At 41.7% G+C, this 25,834-nt stretch overlaps 1 protein-coding gene across 1 annotated transcript in view; it reads right to left on the bottom strand.

Annotated features, from left to right (window-relative positions):
* Positions 1-17,765, bottom strand: part of LOC124794525 (serine protease easter-like) — a 148,409-nt gene extending 130,644 nt beyond the window's left edge. Inside the window, exon 1 of the mRNA XM_047258101.1 lies at positions 17,684-17,765. Coding sequence (XP_047114057.1) covers positions 17,684-17,750 — 67 coding nt within the window. The 5' untranslated portion in view covers positions 17,751-17,765. The remainder of the gene's footprint in view (positions 1-17,683) is intronic.
* Positions 17,766-25,834: the final 8,069 nt, after the last annotated feature.

The raw sequence follows: 25,834 nt of genomic DNA, 5'->3' as shown, positions 1-25,834 counted from the left end.
TTGGGTTACGTTTCCTAAAGGCTGAAGTTGAACGAAATTTAACGGGACTTTCATAAGCATGGGTTTCAGACTAAATTCTGACGGGACTTAGAATTAATTGTGTGGTTTTCGGTTATAGTCCTTGCGAATACGTAAACTTTGACATTGTTTAAGCAATTCAAGGCAGCTGTGAACTGTGACATTTTTCTCCATTTATTAGTTACAATAGTGTGACGAACTCGTTAAATATTTTATCTCAATAGTGACTGAGACTTACGAACATCAGTTTTCGTATCGACTATATCTGAAATTCTCGAGCGGTCAAAGATTAAGTACTTGCTGCTGATTTTCGAATCTTAACGGGCTGTTCATGAAATTTATTTACGCATGCTACTGTGTTTAAAAGCCCTGCTTACACTGCGTGACGTCGTTTTCAGTCCCTAGTTAAATATTGTTCAACTTATATCATTTTTTTATCTTCAAATTTATGTGAGACCGTCATTCGCTTAAGTGTGCATATTCATTTAATAAATATTCTTTGGCATCGAACATTGAACTATATCGTTTAGCCTTTACAATTATTCCATAGGGTTTTATGCATTCGTTCCACAGTTTTAATAAATTTTCTTCTTTATGATTTGATTTCGCTAACGTGTTCTGCCTACTATTTAAAGCTTTGATAAGTATCTGTATGTTAAAGAGTTGGGATTAAAAGCTATGATGCACTACCGACCTGATAATAGCGAGCCGCGAGAGTCTTAGGATATTCATTTGGCCACACCAACGGGGTTAACTGTCATCTGCGTACATTCGTAAAGGGACTTCCTTTGAGCATGAACTATTTATCGATTAAATGGCGATCGCGTAGTCAAATAATACTGGACCTTTCCGCCTGTTTACATGCTATACCTTATATTTCTTTTGTTTAGAGTTAGCTGCAAATGTTTACAAATAGTTAAAAACAAGTCTTCAGTCCAGGCATATATCTGCTCGGGTATTCCGCATATATGTTTACTAGGCTACCAATCTGAACTCTGGTATTTGCTGTATTCTGAATCTCATGAACGCGCAAAGAAAGTTGTCTTACACCTGATCGCTGCTTGTGGAAACAATGTTGATTCGTATGCAGATGTTCACCCTGCACAAAAGTCATCATATGTCGAGACAACAACTGTTGTTCCATAATTGTGTGAGGAAGCTGACGTCAAGTGAGACTTACCTATAATGTTGCGTGCCAATTTTATGATTCTTGTTATAGACTGGAACGACTTGTGACCTGCGACGCTGTGTTGATCCAGTGACCTATGTTAAACTAATGTTCTGCCAAGGAGCCAATTTTCCTGTATATTCGATATATAATTTAACACTCATTATCTCAGGTCGTGCGGCCTTTCCTCTGCCAAGTGATTTGAGCTGCTTTTCACTTCCTGCTCACTGACTTCTGTATCTGTCATCTTCGCATCCCTGACACGGTCGAACATCATATGTGCGATACGGAAATCTTCCGTGAAACAGTTTCTGAAGACAGAATTTAGTATTTCGGTATCCTTTTTATTATCTTTCGTTTCGGTTCTACCATGCTCTGATGCACTGCCTGATTTTATGTAGTTTCAGAACTTTTTTGCGGTTTTCAACAATCCTGCTTCCAGTTTGATGCGGTGCTTCTCGAATTTGTGCGACTGTTTTTACTTTGTTCAGTATTTGTTCGTCAGCAGTGCTTCGTGTTAATTTTAATCTGCTATGCAGCTCTCTTTAGTTTTGTAGAAGCTTTATAATATTAGTACTGAATCACGGTGATTCCTTCCTGTCCATCACTAGCTTCTCCATAAAGTCAACCAATAGTAACAAACATGAAGACGACGGATTGGAGTATATTCATGGTTCTCGACGGCAACTGGCCACAGGTACCACAAGCTCACAACATCTACGTCATGTTAATTTGTTCCTGGTGTAAATACTGGATTTGATCATGGCCAGTCAGGTGCTGTTTAGACAGTTGGTTCATTTTCAGTCGCATTGCGCTTGCAGTAACTGCTTGTTTTATAACCAGATCAAGTTTTCACTACCGTTGGGTCACATAACTCTTCGGTTCTTTACTGGTGATACTGGTAGCAGTAACTGGTTCCTGACCGCTCAAATTTTTTTCCCATGACACCACAGACACCTGCTTCCGCTATCTTCACTGAACAAATACAGTTGTGTCACGGTGCGTGTTTTAAATTTGCTCCACGAGTACGGCGGCACGTATCTCTACAGCGAACTAGACAGCGTCCAACAATCAAGGGCAATGCTTCCTTTTCACAAATATTGTGTGGTACAAGAAACAGATGTTTCCGTTATCTTTAGTCATCAAGAAGACTTTTAGTGTATGCTTTTAAAAACTTGTATTCACGTTTGTGATGCCTTATGATGTCTAAACATTGACAGCTCTGCCACATTCTGCATGCATCAGTCGATCTCGGTCTTTGCACTTCAAGGTCAGTTTCCAGTTGCTACAATCAGTGCATGAGGCCCAAGGCCGCAATTGGAGTTTCTGGCATGGTACTTTAGCACGTATTAGTTATTAAATTCATTATCATCATTTTGATTTGCAGCTCCTTGTGTTGGCCGTGTTTGCAGTTAGAATTGCTGGCTGTGAGGTCCGCCAGTTATGCAAAACACCATTTTTTCTCAGTACCCAAACATGTTTCGGTTGGAGAATCATGGGAAAAGAAAGGAGCCATGGCCTGGTTTGTGAAACACGAAGGCATTCGCTTGCAGTTAACTGGATGACCAGACAGGAATTTGATCAGACTCTCCCAATCCCCCAATAAGAATCTAATTGCTTAATCATCGCAGTACCTAATTAAGTCTTCTTCCACACTCTGCAACAACACCGTCTACCCTGCACATGTGAGTAATATATTCCTATGTACAAGGCCAATTCAAGGATATGTTAGCAACGACAGCAATGAAATGAATGACACTCGCCTAAAACATAAAGCGTTTCAAATGAAGATGCCAGCGGAATGACATATATTTCTGCTTGAGTGACTGAAGTGATTGATCAACTATCAAACAGGATCCAGCCCGAGTGGCTTAGCAAGAGAGCTTTCGTGGAAGGAGAGGACGTGGACTAAGATCCTGGCTCCTGATTATAAACTGGAAACTTCGTCGGCTGTTTCCGGTCACCTTGGGACACTTGGGCTTACCGATGGACTTCCCGTAAGCTGACATTGAGCAAATTTCCAACTGGTATCATGCGTCCCGCGACGTTTATCTTTTTTCTGCCTATTTCTGTGCTCAGTAGTTTACATTGTTTAATACTTTCATGGCATACTATTAAAATGCTTTGCTTTGTTTACTTCCTATTTAGATGTTTCCGAATTAGCATACCCGCAAAGTTTCAGTCCGGCTTACATCTAGTACGTCTCAGACATAAAGGATATCACGGTATATTAGACTGTCTCGAAATTGTCGCTGGATAGGCGAGTGACACCCAGCTTCTTCGTGAAGCACACACGACATGAAAATAAAATGCTTACATCATCATCATTACTAATACTATTTGGGCTAATAAATCATATTTAGAAGACAAAAACGAAGTATATCACAAGAAGATTTACACAACTTATTTAGTTTAAAAGCAATTCACATCACACAAATTAATTTTCCACGGCCTTTAACATATAGTCCTCGTTTTCTACCATATATACGACTACCGTCGTAAATCGATGTGTTATTATTTTTGTGAGTTACGTTGATTAGCGAACTGGCTATCGACCTTCCAGTTCTGGTTTTAGAATGAAGACAGTGCCATAACCAAGAACAAATATGAACAGCCAATGTATGATTTTTTTTAAATTTCACTGTGTGCACGTCCATTTGGATCGCCTGTACTTGCACTGCCATACAATAAAAGTGAAGGACCCAGAAGGGGACCAGGAAACGAAACGAAACATCACGGTTTGAGAGGGTATGTGGTGTTATTTCAGTGATAACAAAATAAGGTCAAGCTTCGTAATATGAACCTGCTTAGTACGACGTTGCAACCATATGGCCTTGATGCATGCACAGATTCTGTTGGGAACGGTGTCATAAAGTCGCTGTATCCTCTCCAGAGGCCAACTGACCGACAATTATTTACTCGTAAGTGTACCTTGATATCCTGGATACAGGCATTGGGACAGAGTTTCTGTAAGAGCCAATTCACACAAGCTCTGTCGAGGCCATTCGGGGTTCCTGCTGGCACGGGTGTACCTCAGCATCATGCAGATCGTCCATAGAGACACGCACCATGTGTGCACGAGCATTGCCCTGTTGAAAATGGTACCATTATACTATTGCATGAGAGATGACATGTGAGGGCACAGGATGTCTGTGACGCGTCGTTGTTCCATGAGTTCCGTCAAAGAAAATGGTACCATTATACTATTGCATGAGAGATGACATGTGAGGGCACAGGATGTCTGTGACGCGTCGTTGTTCCATGAGTTCCGTCAGTCAGCACCAGCCGTGATCTGAAGTCATATCCAATGGCTCCCCACACATGACACCTGGAGTAACACTGCTGTGCTGGAAGGATGCGGCTCTCCCCAGATGACCGTCACATTCACTGACGATGGTCATCCACCACGTGCAGGACCACGACTCATCGCTGGCTACAATGCGAAGCCATTCGTCAACAGTCCCTGCTTTTCAGTCGTGGCGCCACTCCATGTGCAGTCCCTTGTGTTGTGGTGCTAACAGCAGCCTACACACGGGACAGTAATTCCTAGTCCAGCTGCTGCTTGTCTCTCGCCGATGGTGTGGCATGACACAGAATGGTATAGGGAGAACATTATTTTACTCTCAGGTGAAATGTGCAGTTACGATGGGTCTACGATGTGCTTGGCGCACAATATGGCAAACCTCCCTTGTGCTTATCAGATGTGGTCGACCGGAACCGTAATGCCGAGCATGTCGATCCTCACATTCCCATGCAGTGCGACATCGGCCCATTGTCCCACCAAAATGCTTCACAAGTCTGGATCTTGTGCAATTAGACCAGCTGGCCAAACGTACAGTTACAATGAGGTTACTTTCAGATTATGTCAGCTGCTGATAATCCTGTCTCACAAAAGAACGTAGTATCTTCATGTCCTCCAGAGTGATCACTCAACATTCAATGGAGATGAAAACCATTGACATACTGTACACCCCTGGTAACAGCTTCACACATGAACAACATTAATGCACTCCGGTGACCACCCTACCTGTTAGAGGGGTTTGGAACTTTAATCATTTACTTGCCTACCGATGATGTGTATCTGTAAAAAGTTGCATTGATATCTGACCATGTTTTTTGCGTGCTCCGCTGTTTTGTCAAGCTGTGTTTTCATAGAAAGAATGTGTTTCAGTAGATGTGAGAGAATACAAATATATTATTAAAAGATGCTGTTTTTTTTCTTTCTGTAAAATTTCAAGTCCATCTAATTAAGTAAACGAAAGAAGTAATTTGCCCAAAAATGAAATTTAGTGTGAAGCAGCTATGACAACCCACCAAAAAAGATTAATACATTCTTGCAGTTGCTTACGAATATTTGTTCATTTTGCTTGCCCCAGCTTAATAAAATATACAATGTGGAAAGAGAAGATAGAAGACATTACATCTTGAGAACTGATGATACAGTACCAAACTGAAAAACTAAGCCTAAATAATGTTTAAATGAAACTCGAATTCACGAACTGAAATAGACCATATAATTTCTTCAGTTTGTTGTGCATGTCCTTGGCTGTTTTCTCCTCTGTGGTTACCTTGTTACCAAGAATCGTAATCGACAATCACCACAATATAATCACAGACGATAAAACAGCTAGTGTCAAGCATAATAAACAGAAGACTCACAATATAATGATTACAAGGGCAGGCAACGGGAGATCTTGATGTGCATTTTCATATTTTCGCGGCACAATGACTGATCCATTAGATTTCTGTCTGCAACCGCATGAATTCTTGTAGGAGAAGAAGCTGAATTTATATGGCTGAACACCCGAAATTTAACGGAGCAAGAGGAGATCTTGATCCTGTGCAAAAATTCCAAACAAACACACAAACTCTAGTGAAATCATTGTATCCAACCTTTCACAAAGCTAAATAAATAGAACAAAACAGAAAAACCGCAGTGCGGCCACACTCATCAATTTACCAAAAATTCATCAATCCAAAATGCCAGTCAGACCACTCATAAATTTCAGAACTGTATCAGCATAACGTTTAGCCAGACACATGCATACTTTTTTTAATAAAAATATTGCCCATATCCAGGTAACAGAAGCTTAGAAAGCACCAATCCAGAGAATCAAAGATTTGAATATAAATGCCATAGTTACGCTTCTCTCAGTTGATGTTACTATCAATGCACTCCCGCTACCAACTTAAGAAACAATCACAGTAATTGATAGATGATTAAAATGGGAAAATATTATACCTGGAACATAGATACAAAAAGTCGTAAACGGTTTAAAAGTAGTCACAGGGCAAAATTACTTCAAGTTTAAGGGCAAATTCCTTGTCCAACGTGAATGACTCCCCATGGGATCACCAGTACATAGTTTGCTGGCCACTATCCTTCTTAACAATCCAGAAAACTACATCTTTTGGAAATAATAAAAGCAAATCAAGGTAACGTATAAGTACCACTATATCAATGACTTAATTTGATTGGTAGATGACTGGATACTACAGTTACACAGGGATATCAATAGTGCCCATCCAAACATTCATTTCATTATTGAAGCTAAAAAGAGAAAATATACCTCCTAGACAACACAACGTGAAATAAAAACCCCCACCGTCAGTTCTCAGTATGATGAAAACCACAACAACCAGTACAACAATACACAATATACCTAACCATTCCACACACAAAGAACCAATCTCAAATATCTACTACACAGACCGAACAGAATTTCAATAAATAAATAGTGCTACACGCAAGAACTAAGCAGACAGCTGGGTGTAGAAAATCTTTACAAATATGACTTAGTGGACAAATTAATGATGGCACAGCGTAAAGCAACACACAAAGTACACAAAATGAGTAAACTGCGAACAACAGGAACACATGGCACATGCTGATGTTCGACAACGAAATAACCCAGAGAATAGCAAACATAGTGAGAAAATAAAGAATACCTGTGACATGCAGAACAAACCATACACTATGAAAATATTACAAATACTTAACATCAGATAAATTCAGCAAAGCAGGTATTCATCAGTCAACCTGCAAAGACTGTTGGGGGTTGTTTGGGGGAAGAGACCAAACTGCGAGGTCATCGGTCTCATCGGATTAGGGAAGGACGGGGAAGAAAGTCGGCTGTGCCCTTTCAAATGAACCATTCCGGCATTTGTCCGGAGCGATTTAGGGAAATCACGGAAAACTTAACTCAGGATGGCCGGACGCGGGATTGAACTGTCGCCTTCCCGATTGCAAAGACTGTAAATCTATATATGTGTAGCAGAATGCAAAAATTACAGAACAAGATATTCTGAACATTTAAGAGCATTGGAAGTGAGTGTATAGACTCCATAATTGCAGATGATCTCACTGAATATAATCACCACCCTTGTGGCATAAAAAGTGACTTCCAGATCCTTAGACAGGTACACAAACGGGGAAGAGAACTGAATAAATTCAAACTATTCACCCGAAAACCAAAAACTAAACAGCAGAACAGAAGGCTCCCAAAAAAGTACTTATAACGTAAATGTGCAAGTGATAAGTGAGTTTGCGAGTATCAAAATATCTGACATAAATGGTCGTCTATTTTGATTGCAATGACTTAGCTTACACTTCACACACTGCCAAATGACCGTAGAGCTCGGTATGTGACATAAATTTTAGCTTGATATGTCTTTCCGCTTCTGAGGAAAAGGAGCCTTAACAGTCTGACACCGAGACAGTTGGACAGATAGAAAAGTGATCCTATAAGAGCTCTGCTTTTATCGATTGAGGTACGGAACCCTAAAAAAAGAACGATACTGACCTTGTGAAGTTTATCAACTTTTCCATGAAACGCTTGAATACACTGTTCGAAAGAAGTAGGGGAACACGTAAATCAACAACGACCGTCATGTTAAATCTATTTTGATAGGGGCGGTACCTGTGGTCTTACTGCATGGCTTGAGATCTTCGCTTTCACTGTACACAACAGTTAAAATGCTTCGCCATCTGTTGGCTGTGCCATGTGGATACAGAGTGAGGTGACCCCTCAGAAGGAAGAGAGTACCTGTACCTCGGTGTCTTCTAGTGAGGTACACAGACGGCAGTTGTCATTGGCGGACGATACATTCAAGCAAGCAAATAATATGCGACATCTTAATACAATGTAAGTTGCAAGGGTGGACTGGTTGATCCAGAAAGGATGGACTTCCCGTCATACTGCTGCAGATTTCAATGTCTCTCCACCTGTCATACGCAGAGTGTCCAGGAATACGGATGAGTACACAAGTCGAATTGGACGAGGCCGCAGACGCATTACAACCACATATAAAGACCGATCTCCGGCGATCTCTTCGTTGTGGCTTTGCACGGATACCGCCAGATTACTGCCAGACGATCTCAGAAATGTCACTGGAGCTGCTGTGTCCGATCACACGGTAACGAACACGTTAAGAGAAAGGGACGTAAGATCCAGACGTCCTGTTCGAGTACCCTGCTTGACACGACATTTTGCAGTTTGCCTTCGGTTGTGGCATCCCCACGTCAACTGGTAACTTCATCACTGGCGAAAAGTGTTATTCACAGACGAGTGCAGGTGTCCTCTGATTTAAGTGATAGCGGTGTTCGTGTGTAGAGATCCTTGGTGGGGGTACCACCATGTTGTAAAGGAAATCGACAGATGGACAAGGTTATGTGATACTGTGGGAAGGCATCAGTGTTGACAGCCATACAGATCTTGCCACTGTCATGGTAGCGTTACCGCCGGGCAGTACGTCGACCGGACCCTGCTGGACCATGTGGAGGGTGCTGCGTACAGTGGTGGCCCTGAATTCCTTCTAATGCCAAGGCCCATGTCGCGGGCGCCAATAGGGATGTCCTGCGAAGCCTGCAGATTCAAGCAGTTGCATCGTATGTGGAACGCGCTTGTTAGACGTGTTCGTAGTCGCCCTGTTCCACACAGACTCTTCACTCTCATTGAAATATGGGGAAGAGTACAATAGGATGACCTCCGTAGACTTACACGGAGTCTGCCATGTAGGTGATAGGCAATGATAAAGGCTCACGGACGGCGCACACTTTACTGAAGCTCCTGAAGTCCAATGAAAAGCGTCCTGGATGACGGGATGAATGATTGTTTACACTTTGTTTTTGACATTTGTGGCACATTTCAGTGCATTTTGTTCAAACGATCGAGATCGTAATGACGTTTTGTTGTGTACTTAATTTGTGAAAGGTAAAGTTATGCATTGGTGACTTAGGCAGTCCTCAGTTATTGCTCAGTGGAGTATGGCAGACGCCCGAAGTCATGTTCCCCTAATTCCTTTCAGCAGTGTAGCCTCTTCATATTAGCAACCGCAGTGCACAGTACCGAATCACGTAGAAATGTGCAAATGAAAGGCAGTGGGGAATCTGCTTACTGTGCCCTCGGATGCAGATTGCCGTCTGGAGCATGGCCGTAAGGGGAGTTAGAACGGAATTTTTTTTCACATTTTCGGATGTTTATCTCATTATAAAATTTGCAGTGATATATATAATTTTATAATATATATATATATATATATATATATATATATATCACTGCAAATTTTATTATATATATATATATATATATATATATCACTTATAAGCTCAAATGGGGAGTATATCTACATCGGTTGAAAGTGTTAAAATTTTTACGTGCGTTACTTCAATAAAAGAAATTATTCAGATTGTGAAGGGAGACGAAAATTTAATAGTCATGGGTGACTGGAATTCGAGTGTAGGAAAAGGGAGAGAAGGAAACATAGTAGGTGAATATGGATTGGGGGGAAGAAATGAAAGAGGAAGCCGCCTGGTAGAATTTTGCACAGAGCACAACATAATCATAACTAACACTTGGTTTAAGAATCATGAAAGAAGGTTGTATACATGGAAGAACCCTGGAGATACTAAAAGGTATCAGATAGATTATATAATGGTAAGACAGAGATTTAGGAACCAGGTTTTAAATTGTAAGACACTTCCAGGGGCAGATGTGGACTCTGACCACAATCTATTGGTTATGACCTGCAGATTAAAACTGAAGAAACTGCAAAAAGGTGGGAATTTAAGGAGATGGGACATGGAAAAACTAAAAGAACCAGAGGTTGTACAGAGATTCAGGGAGAGCATAGGGGAGTAATTGACAGGAATGGGGGAAATAAATACAGTAGAAGAAGAATGGGTAGCTTTGAGGGATGAAGTAGTGAAGGCAGCAGAGGATCAAGTAGGTAAAAAGACGAGGGCTAGTAGAAATCCTTGGGTAACAGAAGAAATATTGAATTTAATTGATGAAAGGAGAAAATATAAAAATGCAGTAAGTGAAACAGGCAAAAAGGAATACAAACGTCTCAAAAATGAGATCGACAGGAAGTGCAAAATGGCTAAGCAGGGATGGCTAGAGGACAAATGTAAGGATGTAGAGGCCTATCTCATTAGGGGTAAGATAGATACCGCCTACAGAAAAATTAAAGAGACCTTTGGAGAGAAGAGAACCACTTGTGTGAATATCAAGAGCTCAGATGGAAACCCAGTTCTAAGCAAAGAAGGGAAAGCAGAAAGGTGGAAGGAGTATATAGAGGGTCTATACAAGGGCAATGTACTTGAGGACAATATTATGGAAATGGAAGAGGATGTAGATGAAGATGAAATGGGAGATATGATACTGCGTGAAGAGTTTGACAGAGCACTGAAAGACCTGAGTCGAAACAAGGCCCCCGGAGTAGACAATATTCCATTGGAACTACTGACGGCCGTGGGAGAGCCAGTCCTGACAAAACTCTACCATCTGGTAAGCAAGATGTATGAAACAGGCGAAATACCCTCAGACTTCAAGAAGAATATAATAATTCCAATCCCAAAGAAAGCAGGTGTTGACAGATGTGAAAATTACCGAACTATCAGCTTAATAAGTCACAGCTGCAAAATACTAACACGAATTCTTTACAGACGAATGGAAAAACTAGTAGAAGCCAACCTCGGGGAAGATCAGTTCGGATTCCGTAGAAACACTGGAACACGTGAGGCAATACTGACCTTACGACTTATCTTAGAAGAAAGATTAAGGAAAGGCAAACCTACGTTTATAGCATTTGTAGACTTAGAGAAAGCTTTTGACAATGTTGACTGGAATACTCTCTTTCACATTCTAAAGGTGGCAGGGGTAAAATACAGGGCGCGAAAGGCTATTTACAATTTGTACAGAAACCAGATGGCAGTTATAAGAGTCGAGGGACATGAAAGGGAAGCAGTGGTTGGGAAGGGAGTAAGACAGGGTTGTAGCCTCTCCCCGATGTTGTTCAATCTGTATATTGAGCAAGCAGTAAAGGAAACAAAAGAAAAATTCTAGGTATTAAAATCCATGGAGAAGAAATAAAAACTTTGAGGTTCGCCGATGACATTGTAATTCTGTCAGAGACAGCAAAGGACATGGAAGAGCAGTTGAATGGAATGGACAGTGTCTTGAAAGGAGGATATAAGATGAACATCAACAAAAGCAAAACAAGGATAATGGAATGTAGTCTAATTAAGTCGGGTGATGCTGAGGGAATTAGATTAGGAAATGAGGCACTTAAAGTAGTAAAGGAGTTTTGCTATTTGGGGAGCAAAATAACTGATGATGGTCGAAGTAGAGAGGATATAAAATGTAGGCTGGCAATGGCAAGGAAAGCGTTTCTGAAGAAGAGAAATTTGTTAACATCCAGTATTGATTTAAGTGTCAGGAAGTCATTTCTGAAAGTATTCGTATGGAGTGTAGCCATGTATGGAAGTGAAACATGGACGATAAATAGTTTGGACAAGAGGAGAATAGAAGCTTTCGAAATGTGGTGCTACAGAAGAATGCTGAAGATTAGATGGGTAGATCACATAACTAATGAGGAAGTATTGAATAGGATTGGGGAGAAGAGAAGTTTGTGGCACAAGTTGACCAGAAGAAGGGATCGGTTGGTAGGACATGTTCTGAGGCATCAAGTGATCACCAATTTAGAATTGGAGGGCAGCGTGGAGGGTAAAAATCGTAGAGGGAGACCAGGAGATGAATACACTAAGCAGATTCAGAAGGATGTAGGTTGCAGTAGGTACTGGGAGATGAAAAAGCTTGCACAGGATAGAGTAGCATGGAGAGCTGCATCAAACCAGTCTCTGGACTGAAGACCACAACAACAACAACTTCAAGATCTACTAAAATCGGTAACTTTTTATATAGAAGGCTGTGGATTGCTGTTTTATAAAGGTTAACAGTGTTAGTCATGTTCAGAAGAGGATGGGCACTAGGTTGAGGAAACTGAAACAAAGTTTGACAGACAAGAAACTTTCTGATGGTAATACCATAAGAAGCAGGATGACAGAAAAAAATATTGATGAACTACAGCAGTATTATGGGATGGCTATTAGAAATAATACTGAGGAATTGTTGAAAATGAAGTAGGCAGTATGGGCTACCTTCTTCCACAGACTGTCAACTGATGAAAAACCAGTACACCACCTTTGCCCTCATGGACCTGATTCATGGTGCAACTATCGCAATGCTCAGTACTCAAACAGTTCATACAGCCATAAACATTCCATCCCAGCGGCAGTCATCGATATCAGAAAACCTATTTACAGAGACCTGGCAAATCCTGAATTGCTGAAGAAGTGTCTGCATGGTCAGACTCAAAATCTCAATTAATCGTTCGATAATGTTATGCTGTTATTGCTTTTAATGATGACAACATTGATAGGGTGAAAGTGCTACAGCATATGAGGAGTAATTCTGGAGCAAACTGCATCAGAGAACTTTAACGGATGGACAAGGTTTGCATTGATAAAGCAGAGAACGCAGCACAGTTGGCCACTAAGGAGTCCAGGAAGAAGAAAAGAAGATAAAACTTAGAAAAAGAGCAAGAGGATGATATACAGTATGATGCAGGGTGCTTCAGTGACTAAAAATTAAAAAAAAAATTAAGCATATATTACCTTTAGAAGCCGTTCCAGAAAATTTACATTTTCTGTTGCATTTTCCCCTAAATCTCAGAAACCACTTCGAGTAAAGTATTCATATTTTCAGGGAGTAATAACATACCTATCCTGAGTCTACTGAACTAAAAAAAGAACAGTGCTATGTGTAATTAAAATTATTTACGATAACGTACAAAAAAGTGCACAAGATTTTAACCGTGTAATGAAAAAATTCCGTTTCCGAAAGCAGTGACTGAAATGCAATTATTGTACTTCAGTAGACTCAGAACATACAGTTTAATGTCCTGTAAAAGTTTAGTGTCAATGGTTACAGTGTTTCCTGAAATACAGGGAAGCCAAGTCGCTAAATTCAACATTATCGGTATAGGGCGTTCCAATTCCCCTTAAAGACAAAAAGCATTGCGGTTGAGCTGAGGACTGACAGAAGCACGTACCGTAATTTCTGGGACCTAGAACTGTTCATTTGAAGTCCCAACTCTTGCTTTTAGACTAATTCACATACATGACAACACTATCCATAATTTAGTGGTTGCGAGTGAATTTCATTGGATTAAATCAACGACAAATTAATTTCTGGGGAAGGCTGAAGGGCGACCTGTGTAAAAGAATAGGGCGGCAGATACGGCCGGGGGCTTCCCAGAACCGCACGGCTGCAGCTTCGGACCGCGGCCACAGGCCGGCGTTACGCAAGCGGCGTGCTGCCCATTAGCTGTATGTGGCTCCTCTCCGTAGCGGCCAAACCGGCCCTCTTCAAGTCGTTACGCTACTGTTTATGTGTTTCGAGGAAAAACGGTCTCCTTGAAACTCATCTGCCTCTTCCCAGATATTCCCAAGAAAAGTCGTCAAGCTCTTATCGCGCCGGACAAGGAAATTACAGAATGACTTTGAGCTTCTTGTCACGGAACCAAATACTTTTGAAGGTGTGTCAGTTTCGTGTTTCAGAGGATTCACAAAGGCTAAACAGTATAGAAATGTAGCTCTAATGACACATACATCATGGCTACGACATAAATCTACTTCGTTTTCGCGAAAGGCTGGTGGACATTACCCACGTTAGAGGATTGAACAAATAAAACTACTTTGTCTGAAGGACTTTACAATGCAAAAGGACACCTGCTTCATTGATGGAAAGAGAGAGCTGCCGGATACCTTTTCTGCTGAAAGGGATAATTCTGTCCTTTGATTTATCGCACATTGTCCTCCGTATCTTAGTTTCACTTCTTCTTTTGAGGTGTTTCAGGTGTGTCACCGTTGTCAGCTTCTTCTCCGATAGTCCAACTAAAAACAATAAGCCATAATTTACATGGCTGGCTACAGGCTTTATCGAAGTACTATGGCTTTAAGGAGTCTCGAAATCAGACAGTGCCCTCTGTATATATAGCACGAAACTTTACAACAACGAGTCCTTGTTATCTGAGAGCAGACTATACACATCCATGCAGATCCCACTCACCGTACGAATCGTCTGCGATATTCTGAATATTTCCTATATGCAACATAAAAAGTGCCATTTTTAGCCTGAAAGTTGTGTGTACACTTACATGGTATCTAATTCGGAGGCTTCTGAAAGCTGTGACATATTAATCAGCGACACATGTTAAATAATGAACGAAAGTCATGAAAGAAACTATATCGAAATTGTAAAATTGATTAGGTGCATTTTACTGGGTATTAATGTTATCAGTTGGATACAGGTGGCTACTCGCTGGATGGCCACCTCCAGTGAACGCTTATGTCGTTGCACTTAATAAGGAAAGGAAACTGAATTTACCATCCATTCAAAACTGTCCTCTATGCACAAATGAATTATTTACAGCTACAGTGTGTGGAGAGGATAACTAAAACGCGATATAGCCGGAATGATGTATCCATCAACGAAAATTGATTGCTGCAATCTTTTCCTATGGCAATATTTTCGTTTACTTTGTACTTTCTGTGTGATGTATTTGAAAATCTTTCTTTCAATAGCTCTTACGTAGGTCTAATAAAGCTGAGATTCTATGGAACTTCAGATATAGAAAACTACGGTATGCTTTTAAGTAGAGGATCTATTACAATGCCCGCCATATTATTTCGTGCCTAATGGGACACATTGTCGAACCTAGCGACGACTTACAGACGTCAGGGCAAGACAGCATCAGCTTCGACAAATTGTTGTCGAGAATCGCTCCTGAGAAAAAGATACCACTCAATAGAGAAGGTAACTGTTGAAGGTTTTCATCAAATAGTGAGAGCCCAAATGGTTGACATATTTCACCATCATTTTCAAGATACTGGTTCCGAAGAAACACTCCAACATTAGCTTCATTAGGCGGGTTTTTGCAATGTATAAATTGTTGATTTAACTTAGAGAAACAAAAATAGTTCGTACAGGGACAAAGAATACACCGCAGATAATGTATACCACAGAACATGGTCTATCAGGTCTTTAAAACTAAAAGATGGCCGCTGAAGCTTATGCCCTGCCCCAGCTGATGCGATACCTGTTATGGTCTGGGAAGTAGTGCCATGGGATCCTATCAGTGTTATTGCATTTCGTAGAGTGTGACGGCCACTAAATATGTATGATATCCTACGTGTCTTCTGTTAAACGTATTGTTGCTTAATACGGTAGGTGAACAAAGTTGACGGAATACGAGTATTAAGACACTGGATCGGCTTCGGCTGAATCGGTACCTAAACTCCCGCCCCGGCACAAAGACACACATTTCCTACAGTACTTCTAAATCACGTAAGACGGGATGATTCCTTAAACAGGGCCAAGTCTAGCCGCATCTCTCACCCTTGCCCGTCTGAGCTTTGTCTACAGTAACCTCAACGAGACACGAAGCTTTTGAGTTTCCCTCTGTAACACGCTGTGATGTTTGTACTCGAAGTTGTGCAAGTAAATAGAATAGATCTTGTGAGGTAACGCAGTGATGAAGACGTGGGGCTCCCCAACCGACCATATTCACCGCTAAATCACATGCAGCTAACGCTGGGTAGGTTCCTTTGGCAAGCTCGTGGCTGATTCCATTTCTATTCAGTTCTTGGTGAGTTAGTGCTCAGTCTCTAGCGATGTCGATACCGACAAGATGTTACGTTCTAATTTCTCTTTTAGAACTACACTGCTGTAAGGTTTTAAAAACAACGCAAGGTACACATGCTGTGCTGGAGGGGGGAAAAGGGGAGGGGACGGTCGGTATGGTTGGAAATGAAGAAGAGGCTTCGTACGTCACGATCGCAGTGTACTCACTTTTGCTGCTCTAAGATGATCGATCTCTACAGTGTCACGCAATCATCATGTGATCATAAGGGACTTGTTAAAATCGTCATGTTGCGTTACAGGAAGTCAAAGTATATAAGACAGTCCACACGTATACATATATTCATAAGATGCACACAGTTGATAAAATGCACACAGATACGTAAGAATATACGTATAGAGTGCCTTTTACGCTTTGAGTTCATGTAATGCAACATGGCAGTTTTATAACAAGTTTCATATGATCAGATGGTGGCAACATAAAATCGTTGAAACCGGTCATCTTGGAACAATAAAAGGTCTACACTGCGATCGCGGCTTAGGAAGTGCGTTCTTCATTTCCAGCCATGAGCAGTGGTAGTCTTTTGGCAACATATATCATCAAGTGGCAATATTAATGTCACAGTGGTCTGTTCTGGAGACGAAGGTACACGGCAGATAGTCCTGTTTGGCACGATAGTGACATTCGCCTCATGTCCACGTATTGACACTTCGTGATCGATGTTTGTCTACATACTTTCTATATACTGTTCGTGACATACGTAGATGTCTAGCTAGAAATGGTTTGTAGTTCTGTGGGGCTATTCGCAAACCACGCAACTGTGCAAAGTGTGTGACTGTTAGAAAAGTATTCCGGAGTACGTGAAGGCTTGCAGCGCTCGGTAAAAATGCTGGCTGCTCAATGTAACGTGATGCGCATAAATAGACGAAAGGACTCGATATCGCTTGAGCAAACAATCGACGATCAGTGACTGGTGTCAACCATAAACGTCAAGTATGTGGGAGTTTCTGCCCGGTACGATTTTGAAGCCAGTTGCTAGACCGAGAGAGATCGTCAGGATTCGATGGAAGTGCTGTACACTCTCGAAGCAAGTCCCTCGTAAAACTGTCGTTCGACCCACAACGTTCGTCGGCCCAGAAACCACATCAGTTTTTATTAAGTAGTGAAAACAGACAAAGTTGAAAGAAGAAACGCACCACGCGTCAGTGGTTTGTTTAGTCAGCGGAAGATAGTGACAGAAATTTCCGACAAACTCTGAAGATGTTACGTGAATCGCCGATTTCCGAGTGCTTACTTGTCAGTATGAGTCAAGAAACATGTTACTACATCCAGCACATACGTCGGGTTGTGACGGTGACGTAGGGTGGCAGGAGGTGGGAGGGGGAATTCCGGTGCTGTGTGCGCTGCACCAGAGACGGTACCGAGGCTCGAGAAACAGAAATACGCACGCAGATGCAGCAGAATGGCGGCCTCGTTGGCGCAGGGGCAGCGGGCGTGCGGCTGTGTACTCACGCGCGGAGCAGGCGGCGGCGAGCAGCGCCAGCAGCAGCAGTAGCAGCGGCGGCGCGCTCGCGGTCATGGCTGCGGCCGGACTGTGCGCGGAGGCCAGCCGGCAGCGCGGCCCCGCCACAGCCGCCGCGTCACGCGCGCCGCGCTCTGCCTCTTCTCTTCCGCGCGCAGCCGCTGCAGACACCGCGCCGCGGCGGTTCAAGGGCGTGCGCACGCTCCGCTATCGGCGCGCAGCGCGATTCGCAACTACTGCCTGTCTACAGGTGGAGAAGACTCGGAAAGGCTCAAGAGTTCCGAGAATTTTACTCGTGACTTTCGAGTTGGCACTCTCGCATAGCGTAAAGCCGTCGGCACACGGACCGTGCATCCGAACGTCGAGGGTGGAGCGTGCCGAGTTTCTGACGTCATAGCGTGGAATAGCACGCTCGGCAGTCTTTCCGAACGTGCAGAGCAATATCTGGCATGTCAGATATTCTGAGCGTGCGTCTGAGCGTTGACCAATGAGATGGCACATCGCCACCTACGTCACACGCACGCCGTCTCCCTTCAGTACAGAGTTGTGAGGGGCCGTATTGGCATTCATTTGAAGCCTATATGTATATATGCCGTTTCTGAGCACCAGCAAATTGAAAATCACTGGAAAACCCGTTGTTAGTTGTGTGATTCGTTCCAATAAAATAATAAAAAACATCATATTCTTGGCAAAAGAATTATTGTAACGAGCGTATTATGAGAGAAGGCTATTTGAAGGCAGCGACACACCGAATATCCACCCAAAACGCATTGTTCTTCGTACAGTTTGTTATAATTAAATTTCAATTAATTACATAAGCTTTACTGTATGGTTAAATGATGATGGTGTCCTCTTGGGTAAAATATTCCGGAGGTAAAATAGTCCCCCATTCGGATTCTCCGGGCGGGGACTACCCAAGAGGATGTCGTTATCAGGAGATAGAAAACTGGCATTCTACGGATCGGACCGTGGAATGTCAGATCCTTTAATCGGGCAGGTAGGTTAGAAAATTTAAAAAGGGAAATGGATAGGTTAAAGTTAGATAGAGTGGGAATTAGTGAAGTTCAGTGGCAGGAGGAACAAGACTTCTGGTCAGGTGACTACAAGGTTATAAACACAAAATCAAATAGGGGTAATGCAGGAGTAGCTTTAATAATGAATAGGAAAATAGGAATGCGGGTAAGCTACTACAAACAGCATAGTGAACGCATTATTGTGGCCAAGATAGATACGAAGCCCACGCCTACCACAGTAGTACAAGTTTATATGCCAACTAGCTCTGCAGATGATGAGGAAATTGAACAAATATATGATGAAATAAAAGAAATTATTCAGATAGTGAAGGGAGACGAAAATTTAATAGTCATGGGTCACTGGAATTCGCCAGTAGGAAAAGCGTGAGAAGGAAACGTAGTAGGTGAATATGAATTGGGGGTAAGAAATGAAAGAGGACGCCGCCTGGTAGAATTTTGCGCAGAGCACAACTTAATCATAGCTAACACTTGGTTCAAGAATCGTAAAAGAAAACTGTATACATGGAAGAAGCCTGGAGATACTGACAGGTTTCAGATAGATTATATAATGGTAAGACAGAGATTTAGGAACCAGGTTTTAAATTGTGAGACATTTCCAGGGGCAGATGTGGACTCTGACCACAATCTATTGGTTATGAACTGTGGATTACAACTGAAGAAACTGCGAAAAGGTGGGAATTTAAGGAGATGGAACCTGGATAAACTGAAAGAATCAGAGGTTGTAGAGAGTTTCAGAGAGAGCATAGGGGAACAATTGACAAGAATGGGGGAAAGACATACAGTAGAAGAAGAATGGGTAGCTCCGAGGGATGAAGTAGTGAAGGCAGCAGAGGATCAAGTGGGAAAAAAGACGAGGGCTAGTACAAATCCTTAGGTCACAGAAGAAATATTGAATTTAATTGATGAAAGGAGAAAATATGAAAATGCAGTAAATGAAGCAGACAAAAAGGAATACAAACGTCTCAAAAATGAGATCGACAGGAAGTGAAAAATGGCTAAGCAGGGACGGCTAGAGGACACATGTAAGGATGTAGAGGCTTATCTCACTAGGGGTAAGATAGATACCGCCTACAGGAAAATTAAAGAGGCCTTTGGAGAAAAGATAACCACTTGTATGAATATCAAGAGCTCAGATGGAAACCCAGTTCTAAGCAAAGATGGGAAAGCAGAAAGGTGGAAGGAGTATATAGAGGGTCTATACACGGGCGATGTACTTGAGGACAATATTTTGGAAATGGAAGAGGATGTAGATGAAGATGAAATGGGAGATAAGATACTGCGTGAAGAGTTCAACAGAGCACTAAAAGACCTGAGTCGAAACAAAGCCCCGGGAGTAGACAACATTCCATTAGAACTACTGGCAGCCTTGGGAGAGCCAGTCCTGACAAAACTCTACCATCTGGTGAGCAAGGTGTATGAGACAAGTCAAATACCCTCAGACTTCAAGAAGAATATAATAATTCCAATCCCAAAGAAAGCAGGTGTTGACAGATGTGAAAATTACCGAGCTATCAGTTTAACAAGTCACGGCTGCAAAATACTAATGCGAATTCTTTACAGACGAATGGAAAAACTAGTAGAAGCCGACCTCGGGGAAGATCAGACCCTACTACTTATCTTAGAAGCTAGATTAAGGAAAGGCAAACCTACGTTTCTGGCATTTGTAGACTTAGAGAGAGCTTTTGACAATGTTGACTGGAATACTCTCTTTCAAATTCTGAAGGTGGAAGGGGTAAAATACAGGGAGCGAAAAGCTATTTACAATTTGTACAGAAACCAGATGGCAGTTATATGAGTCGATGGACATCAAAGGGAAGCAGTGGTTGGGAAGGGAAATTGGCAGGGTTGTAGCCTTTCCACGATGTTATTCAATCTGTATATTGAGCAAGCAGTAAAGGAAACAAAAGAAAAATTCTAGGTATTAAAATCCATGGAGAAGAAATAAAAACTTTGAGGTTCGCCCATGACATTGTAATTCTGTCAGAGACAGCAAAGAACTTGGAAGAGCAGTTGAACAGAATGGATAGTGTCTTGAAAGGAGGATATAAGATGAACATCAACAAAAGCAAAACGAGGATAATGGAATGTAGTCTAATTAAGTCGGGTGATGCTGAGGGAATTAGGTTAGGAAATGAGACACATAAAGTAGTAAAGGAGTTTTGCTATTTGGGGAGCAAAATAACTGATGATGGTCGAAGTAGAGAGGATATAAAATGCAGACTGGCAATAGCAAGGAAAGCATTTCTGAAGAAGAGAAATCTCTTAACATCGAGTATAGATTTAAATGTCAAGAAGTCGTTTCTGAAATTATTTGTATGGAGAGTAGCCATGTATGGAAGTGAAACATGGACGATAAATAGTTTGGACAAGAAGAGAATAGAATCTTTCGAAATGTGGTGCTACAGAAGAATTTTGAAGATTGGATGGGTAGATCAGATAACTAATGAGGAAGTGTGGAATAGGATTGGGGAGAAGAGAAGGTTGTGGCACAGCTTGACTAGAAGAAGGAATCGGTTGGTAGGACATGTTCTGAGGCATCAAGGGATCACTAGTTTAGTACTGGAGGGCAGGGTGGAGGGTAAAAATCTTAGGGGGAGACCAAGAGATGAATACACTAAGCATATTCAGAAGGATGTAGGTTGCAGTAGATACTGGGAGATGAAGAGGCTTGTACAGGATAGAGTAGCATGGAGAGCTGCATCAAACCAGTCTCAGGACTGAAGATCACAACAACAACAACATAATTATCTACGATTAACGTTTGTTAGCAAGTGGTAACACAATACTTTTAAAAAAGAGGAGCCTGTTGTTGGTTTAGCGTAATGAGTAGCCGGCACTGTTGCTCAGCGTGTTCGGTCAGAGGGTTATCAGCCCTCTGTAATAAAAAAAAAACCGAGCTAATCGATCAACAACGAACTTAAACGGATGTCTTACGACGTCCGCCCCGAGCAGATGCAACGAACAAAAGCGAACAAAATGAGATTAAAAAAAAAGAGGGTTAGCAGCCCACTGTAATAAAAAAAAACTGAGTTAATCGATAAACAACGAACTGAAATGGGTGTCTTACGACGTCCGCCCCGAGCAGATGCAACGAACTAAAACGAACAAAATGAGATTATTAAAAAAAAAGTAGCATCTCTGTCCAGTAATGAACTTTTGTTGGGGCGGTGGTTCGCGTCTTAATGCACCCAAGTTTTTTTACCTACCATTCGAGTTTTTATTTAGTTCTGATACTTTATTATTTAATGCAAGTATATGCTATAATATTTGATGTTATGTAAATATAAGTTCACCTTTTTTGAGGGGTGATTTTGTTCGATTGGCTTAATTACAGGACAGCTTGCGCTACTTGTATGAAGATATTTTGCTCGTTTTTCTTTTACGCTTCGTAATTCACATGTTGCAAAGATTCTGCTAGTGTGCAGGAACAGTGATCAAGTAAGACTGGCCTTGGGGTTTTACTAAAATGTGGGAATGATGAAATAATGTTTATCTTATGTGGAGGAGTATTCCATATTTGTACCGCACTGTTTGTAATGGAACTTTTGTAAGCCTGAGTCCTTCTTGATTGAACATGGGACTTCCCTTTTCGTGGACGATTGAGGAACTGTGCGTTTTAATAGACCTAACGTGGGAATTTTACGCGCGCACGTTCAGCAAACAGTGTGATTTACGAACTAGAAACATCCCTCAAACTGCCGCTGGAGTGCGTTGCGATCGCGTATACCACGTTGAGGCCCAAGTACCGTACGCACAAGTCGCATCGTTCCTGAGCGTTCAGCAGCACGTTGAACTTGGCACGCTCAACGTTAACGTTCGACAGCACGGTCCATGTGCCGACCGCTTAAGGCCGTCGACACAGGGACCGTGCATTCGAACGCTGAACGTTGAGCGTGCTAAATTTCTGACGTCGTAGCGTGGGAAAAGCACATTGGGGAGTCTCTCCAAAAGTACACAGCAATATCCAACATAACAGACATTCTGAACGTGCATTTAACCGTTGACCAGTCGGATGGAAGAACGCCACCTACGTCATATGTACGCCATCTCTCTCTCGTACAGACCTGTGAGACGCCAGATTGGCCATCAGCTGAAGCCCGTATTTACGAGTGAATATGCCGTTGTCCACCCCCGGTAGCTGAGTGGACCCTGCTTTGGGCATAACTTTTTACAGTTGCCCATTAAGAACAACGGCTGCTAATTGGAAACAGGTGTTAGGAAAAATCAGAGGCAGCCTAATACTGCATGAAACGAGAGACTTAAATATCAAGCAAAGAATTAAACTAATAAGCTGTGCCGTTCTTTCGAGAGCTGCGTGTGTCGCTCTGATTTTACCAACACCTCCAGACATATCAAAATCTATAATGAGCACAATCTGTCGATACGTATGGAGAGGCCATAATTTTAGAGTAGCAGCAGGAACGACTACATCGAGACCCGAAAACGGAGGCCTAGGGCTGACAGACCTTCGGAGGAAAAACACTGCCCTCTTCATTAAAAGAACGCTAAAACTTATAGAGACGCAGCCGAACAGCGTAACTGCCGCTCTATTTGACCTTCTTAAACCCGGAAGCATGCAGTCGCCAGTAGATGTTCACAACATAAATTACAACCTAAAGCATATTAAGGACTTTTGTGTAGAATTAAGCTACTTGACATGCATTGTAACAGACAAAAATAAGAGGACAAGTAAATATATAGTAGGGAAGTTACAATCACGCGAAAACCAAAATAAAATGGAGCTGAAGCATCCCAACAAAAACTGGGAAAAAATATGGACGAATATAAATAACAAAACACTGACTACGGAAGCGCAAGCGTCATGGTACAGAGTTGTCAACAACATTATTAGTACCAATGAAAAACTGTATTCAGTAGGACTACATCAACCAATGTGTGCCAAAAATGTCGCAATTTGGACTCCTTAAAGCATCGCTTCACCTGTAATGGATACAAGAATATTTGGAATGACATTGTATTGCAAGTCGCTTTTCTCAAACGGACCAATGGAAGAGAAGTCACACTACACGATATCCTCTTCCCAGAAGAAATTTCCTTTTCACCACAAAAAAACAATGTCATCTTGTGGCTATTCGGAAATTTTGTCAATTATGTTGTCAACAACAAAGGCAATGACAATCTACAAGAATATTGAGAATATATGAAAGACGAATACTTCAAAATATACCGGAACAAAGACCATAAAAAGAAGTTCGGGAATATGATGCAAATTTTGTTTCAGAAACAAGGCATCGGTTCATACCTGTATAATATGAAATCGACCGAACAAGATAGACTGCCAAATTAGGGGATTGCTGTTGAGGGTGAAGTACGGTGGGGACTTCGTGTGCCCCGGGACAGATACGGTAGCCGTGAAGGCCTCAACAGAACCCCGAAAAATCATGTTTTCCCAAAAAGTAACAGGAGTCATGCCACAGCACAAGAATAGTAGGAAAAAACTATTCTCATGCATAAGACGTGCGTCACTGAAGAAGTTTAATTTCCTCTCTTAATTTTTACTTTTGCTTCTCTCTCTTTTCTTTTTTTTTAAACTAAGGGAAGAATATTTTGCGTCCCGTTAATGCAGTCAATAGTATTATAGAAAGAGTTATTTTCACGGTAATCTATTCGGATTACAATTTTCTAACATTGTCTTCCAGATGCAATTCAGTTTCACAACCCACTAAAAAAAAAGTAGGGCACTGGAGCTCGCCAAAGAAGGTTCATGAAGGAGAGCGAATGGAAGGACTAGAAGGGGAGATGGCAAAAAAAAAAAAAAAAAAAAAAAAAAAAAAAAAAAAAAAAAAAAAAAAAAAAAAAACTGTGGCTAGGATAAAAAAGAAAAAGAAAAAAAAAGCGGTCAGCGCGACAGACTGTCAATCCTAAGAGCCCGGGTCCGATTCCCGTCTGGGTCGGAGAGATTTTCTACGCTCAGGGACTGTGTGTTGTGTTGTCCTAATCATCATCATTTCATCCCCATCGACGTGCAAGTCGCCGAAGTGGCATCAAATCGAAAGACTTGCACCAGGCGAGCGGTCTACCTGACGGGAGGCCCTTGTCACAGGCCATTATTATAATATGCCGTTTCCAAGCATAAGAAAATTCGAGATCTCTCGAAAACCTGTCGTTAATTGTATGATTTGTTGTTATAAAATGACGGGAAACTTGTGTATTACGAAAGTACGCTATTTCAAGACAACGGCACACTGAGGATCCACAAGAAATTTAATGTTCTTTATACAGTTTGTTATAATTAAATGTCAATTAATAGCATATCTACGAGGAAAGCTTTCTGTAGACGGTGAGAAGCAAAGTATCGCAACCAAATGGCTGTGCTCAGTATAGCGCAGTGAGTAGCGTCGCAGACTGCTATAGTAAGGGGTCCAGTGTCGAAAGTTGGCGCCATGCTAAATCCAGACATTTTCATTACTAGCCTTCGCGTTTTCTAATAGGTTCCGATACTTTCTTATTGGTTTAATGAAAATCTATTCTATAATATTCGATGTCATGTAAATATAAGTGCTGTCTTTCTGAGCAGTAAGTTTCTTCGATTGGCTATATCTACAAAACAGCGTGCACTACTTGCAGTAAGATATTTTCAACTTCAATGTTTTAAGTTTTTTTGTTTCACATGTTTAAAAATTTTGCTGCTGAATAGGAACAGCAATCAAATAAGAATTTGTATCGCACTATTTGTAATGGAGCTTTTTTAAAACGATGTCCTTTGTGACTGGACATGGTACTTTTCTTTCTGACTCATAACACGCCCATGGATACTGAAATTTTTATTTATGTATACTACGAACAGAACAAAATAACTAGTATATGGACAAGGGAGCAAATCTACGTTTTAGTAGAGCTAACGTAGACACTTTACGCGCCTCCATTACGTAAACAGTGTGATCTGCGAGCCAGGTACAGCCGACAACTGCCGCTGGAGAGCACTGCGATCGTGTATACCAGTTGAGAACGCGTACCGTGTGGACAAGTCGCATCGTTTCCGAGCATTCAGCCGCACGTCGGTCTTGGCACGCTCAACGTTGACGTTCGGAGGCACGGTCCGTGTGCCGACGGCTTAAAGCTGTTGGCACAGGGACTGTGCGTTCC

This window comes from Schistocerca piceifrons, chromosome 1, assembly GCF_021461385.2.
Source record: "Schistocerca piceifrons isolate TAMUIC-IGC-003096 chromosome 1, iqSchPice1.1, whole genome shotgun sequence".
NCBI lineage: Eukaryota > Metazoa > Arthropoda > Insecta > Orthoptera > Acrididae > Schistocerca > Schistocerca piceifrons.
The sequence above is the reverse complement of the archived record's forward strand: the minus strand, read 5'-3'. Positions and strand labels throughout refer to the sequence as shown.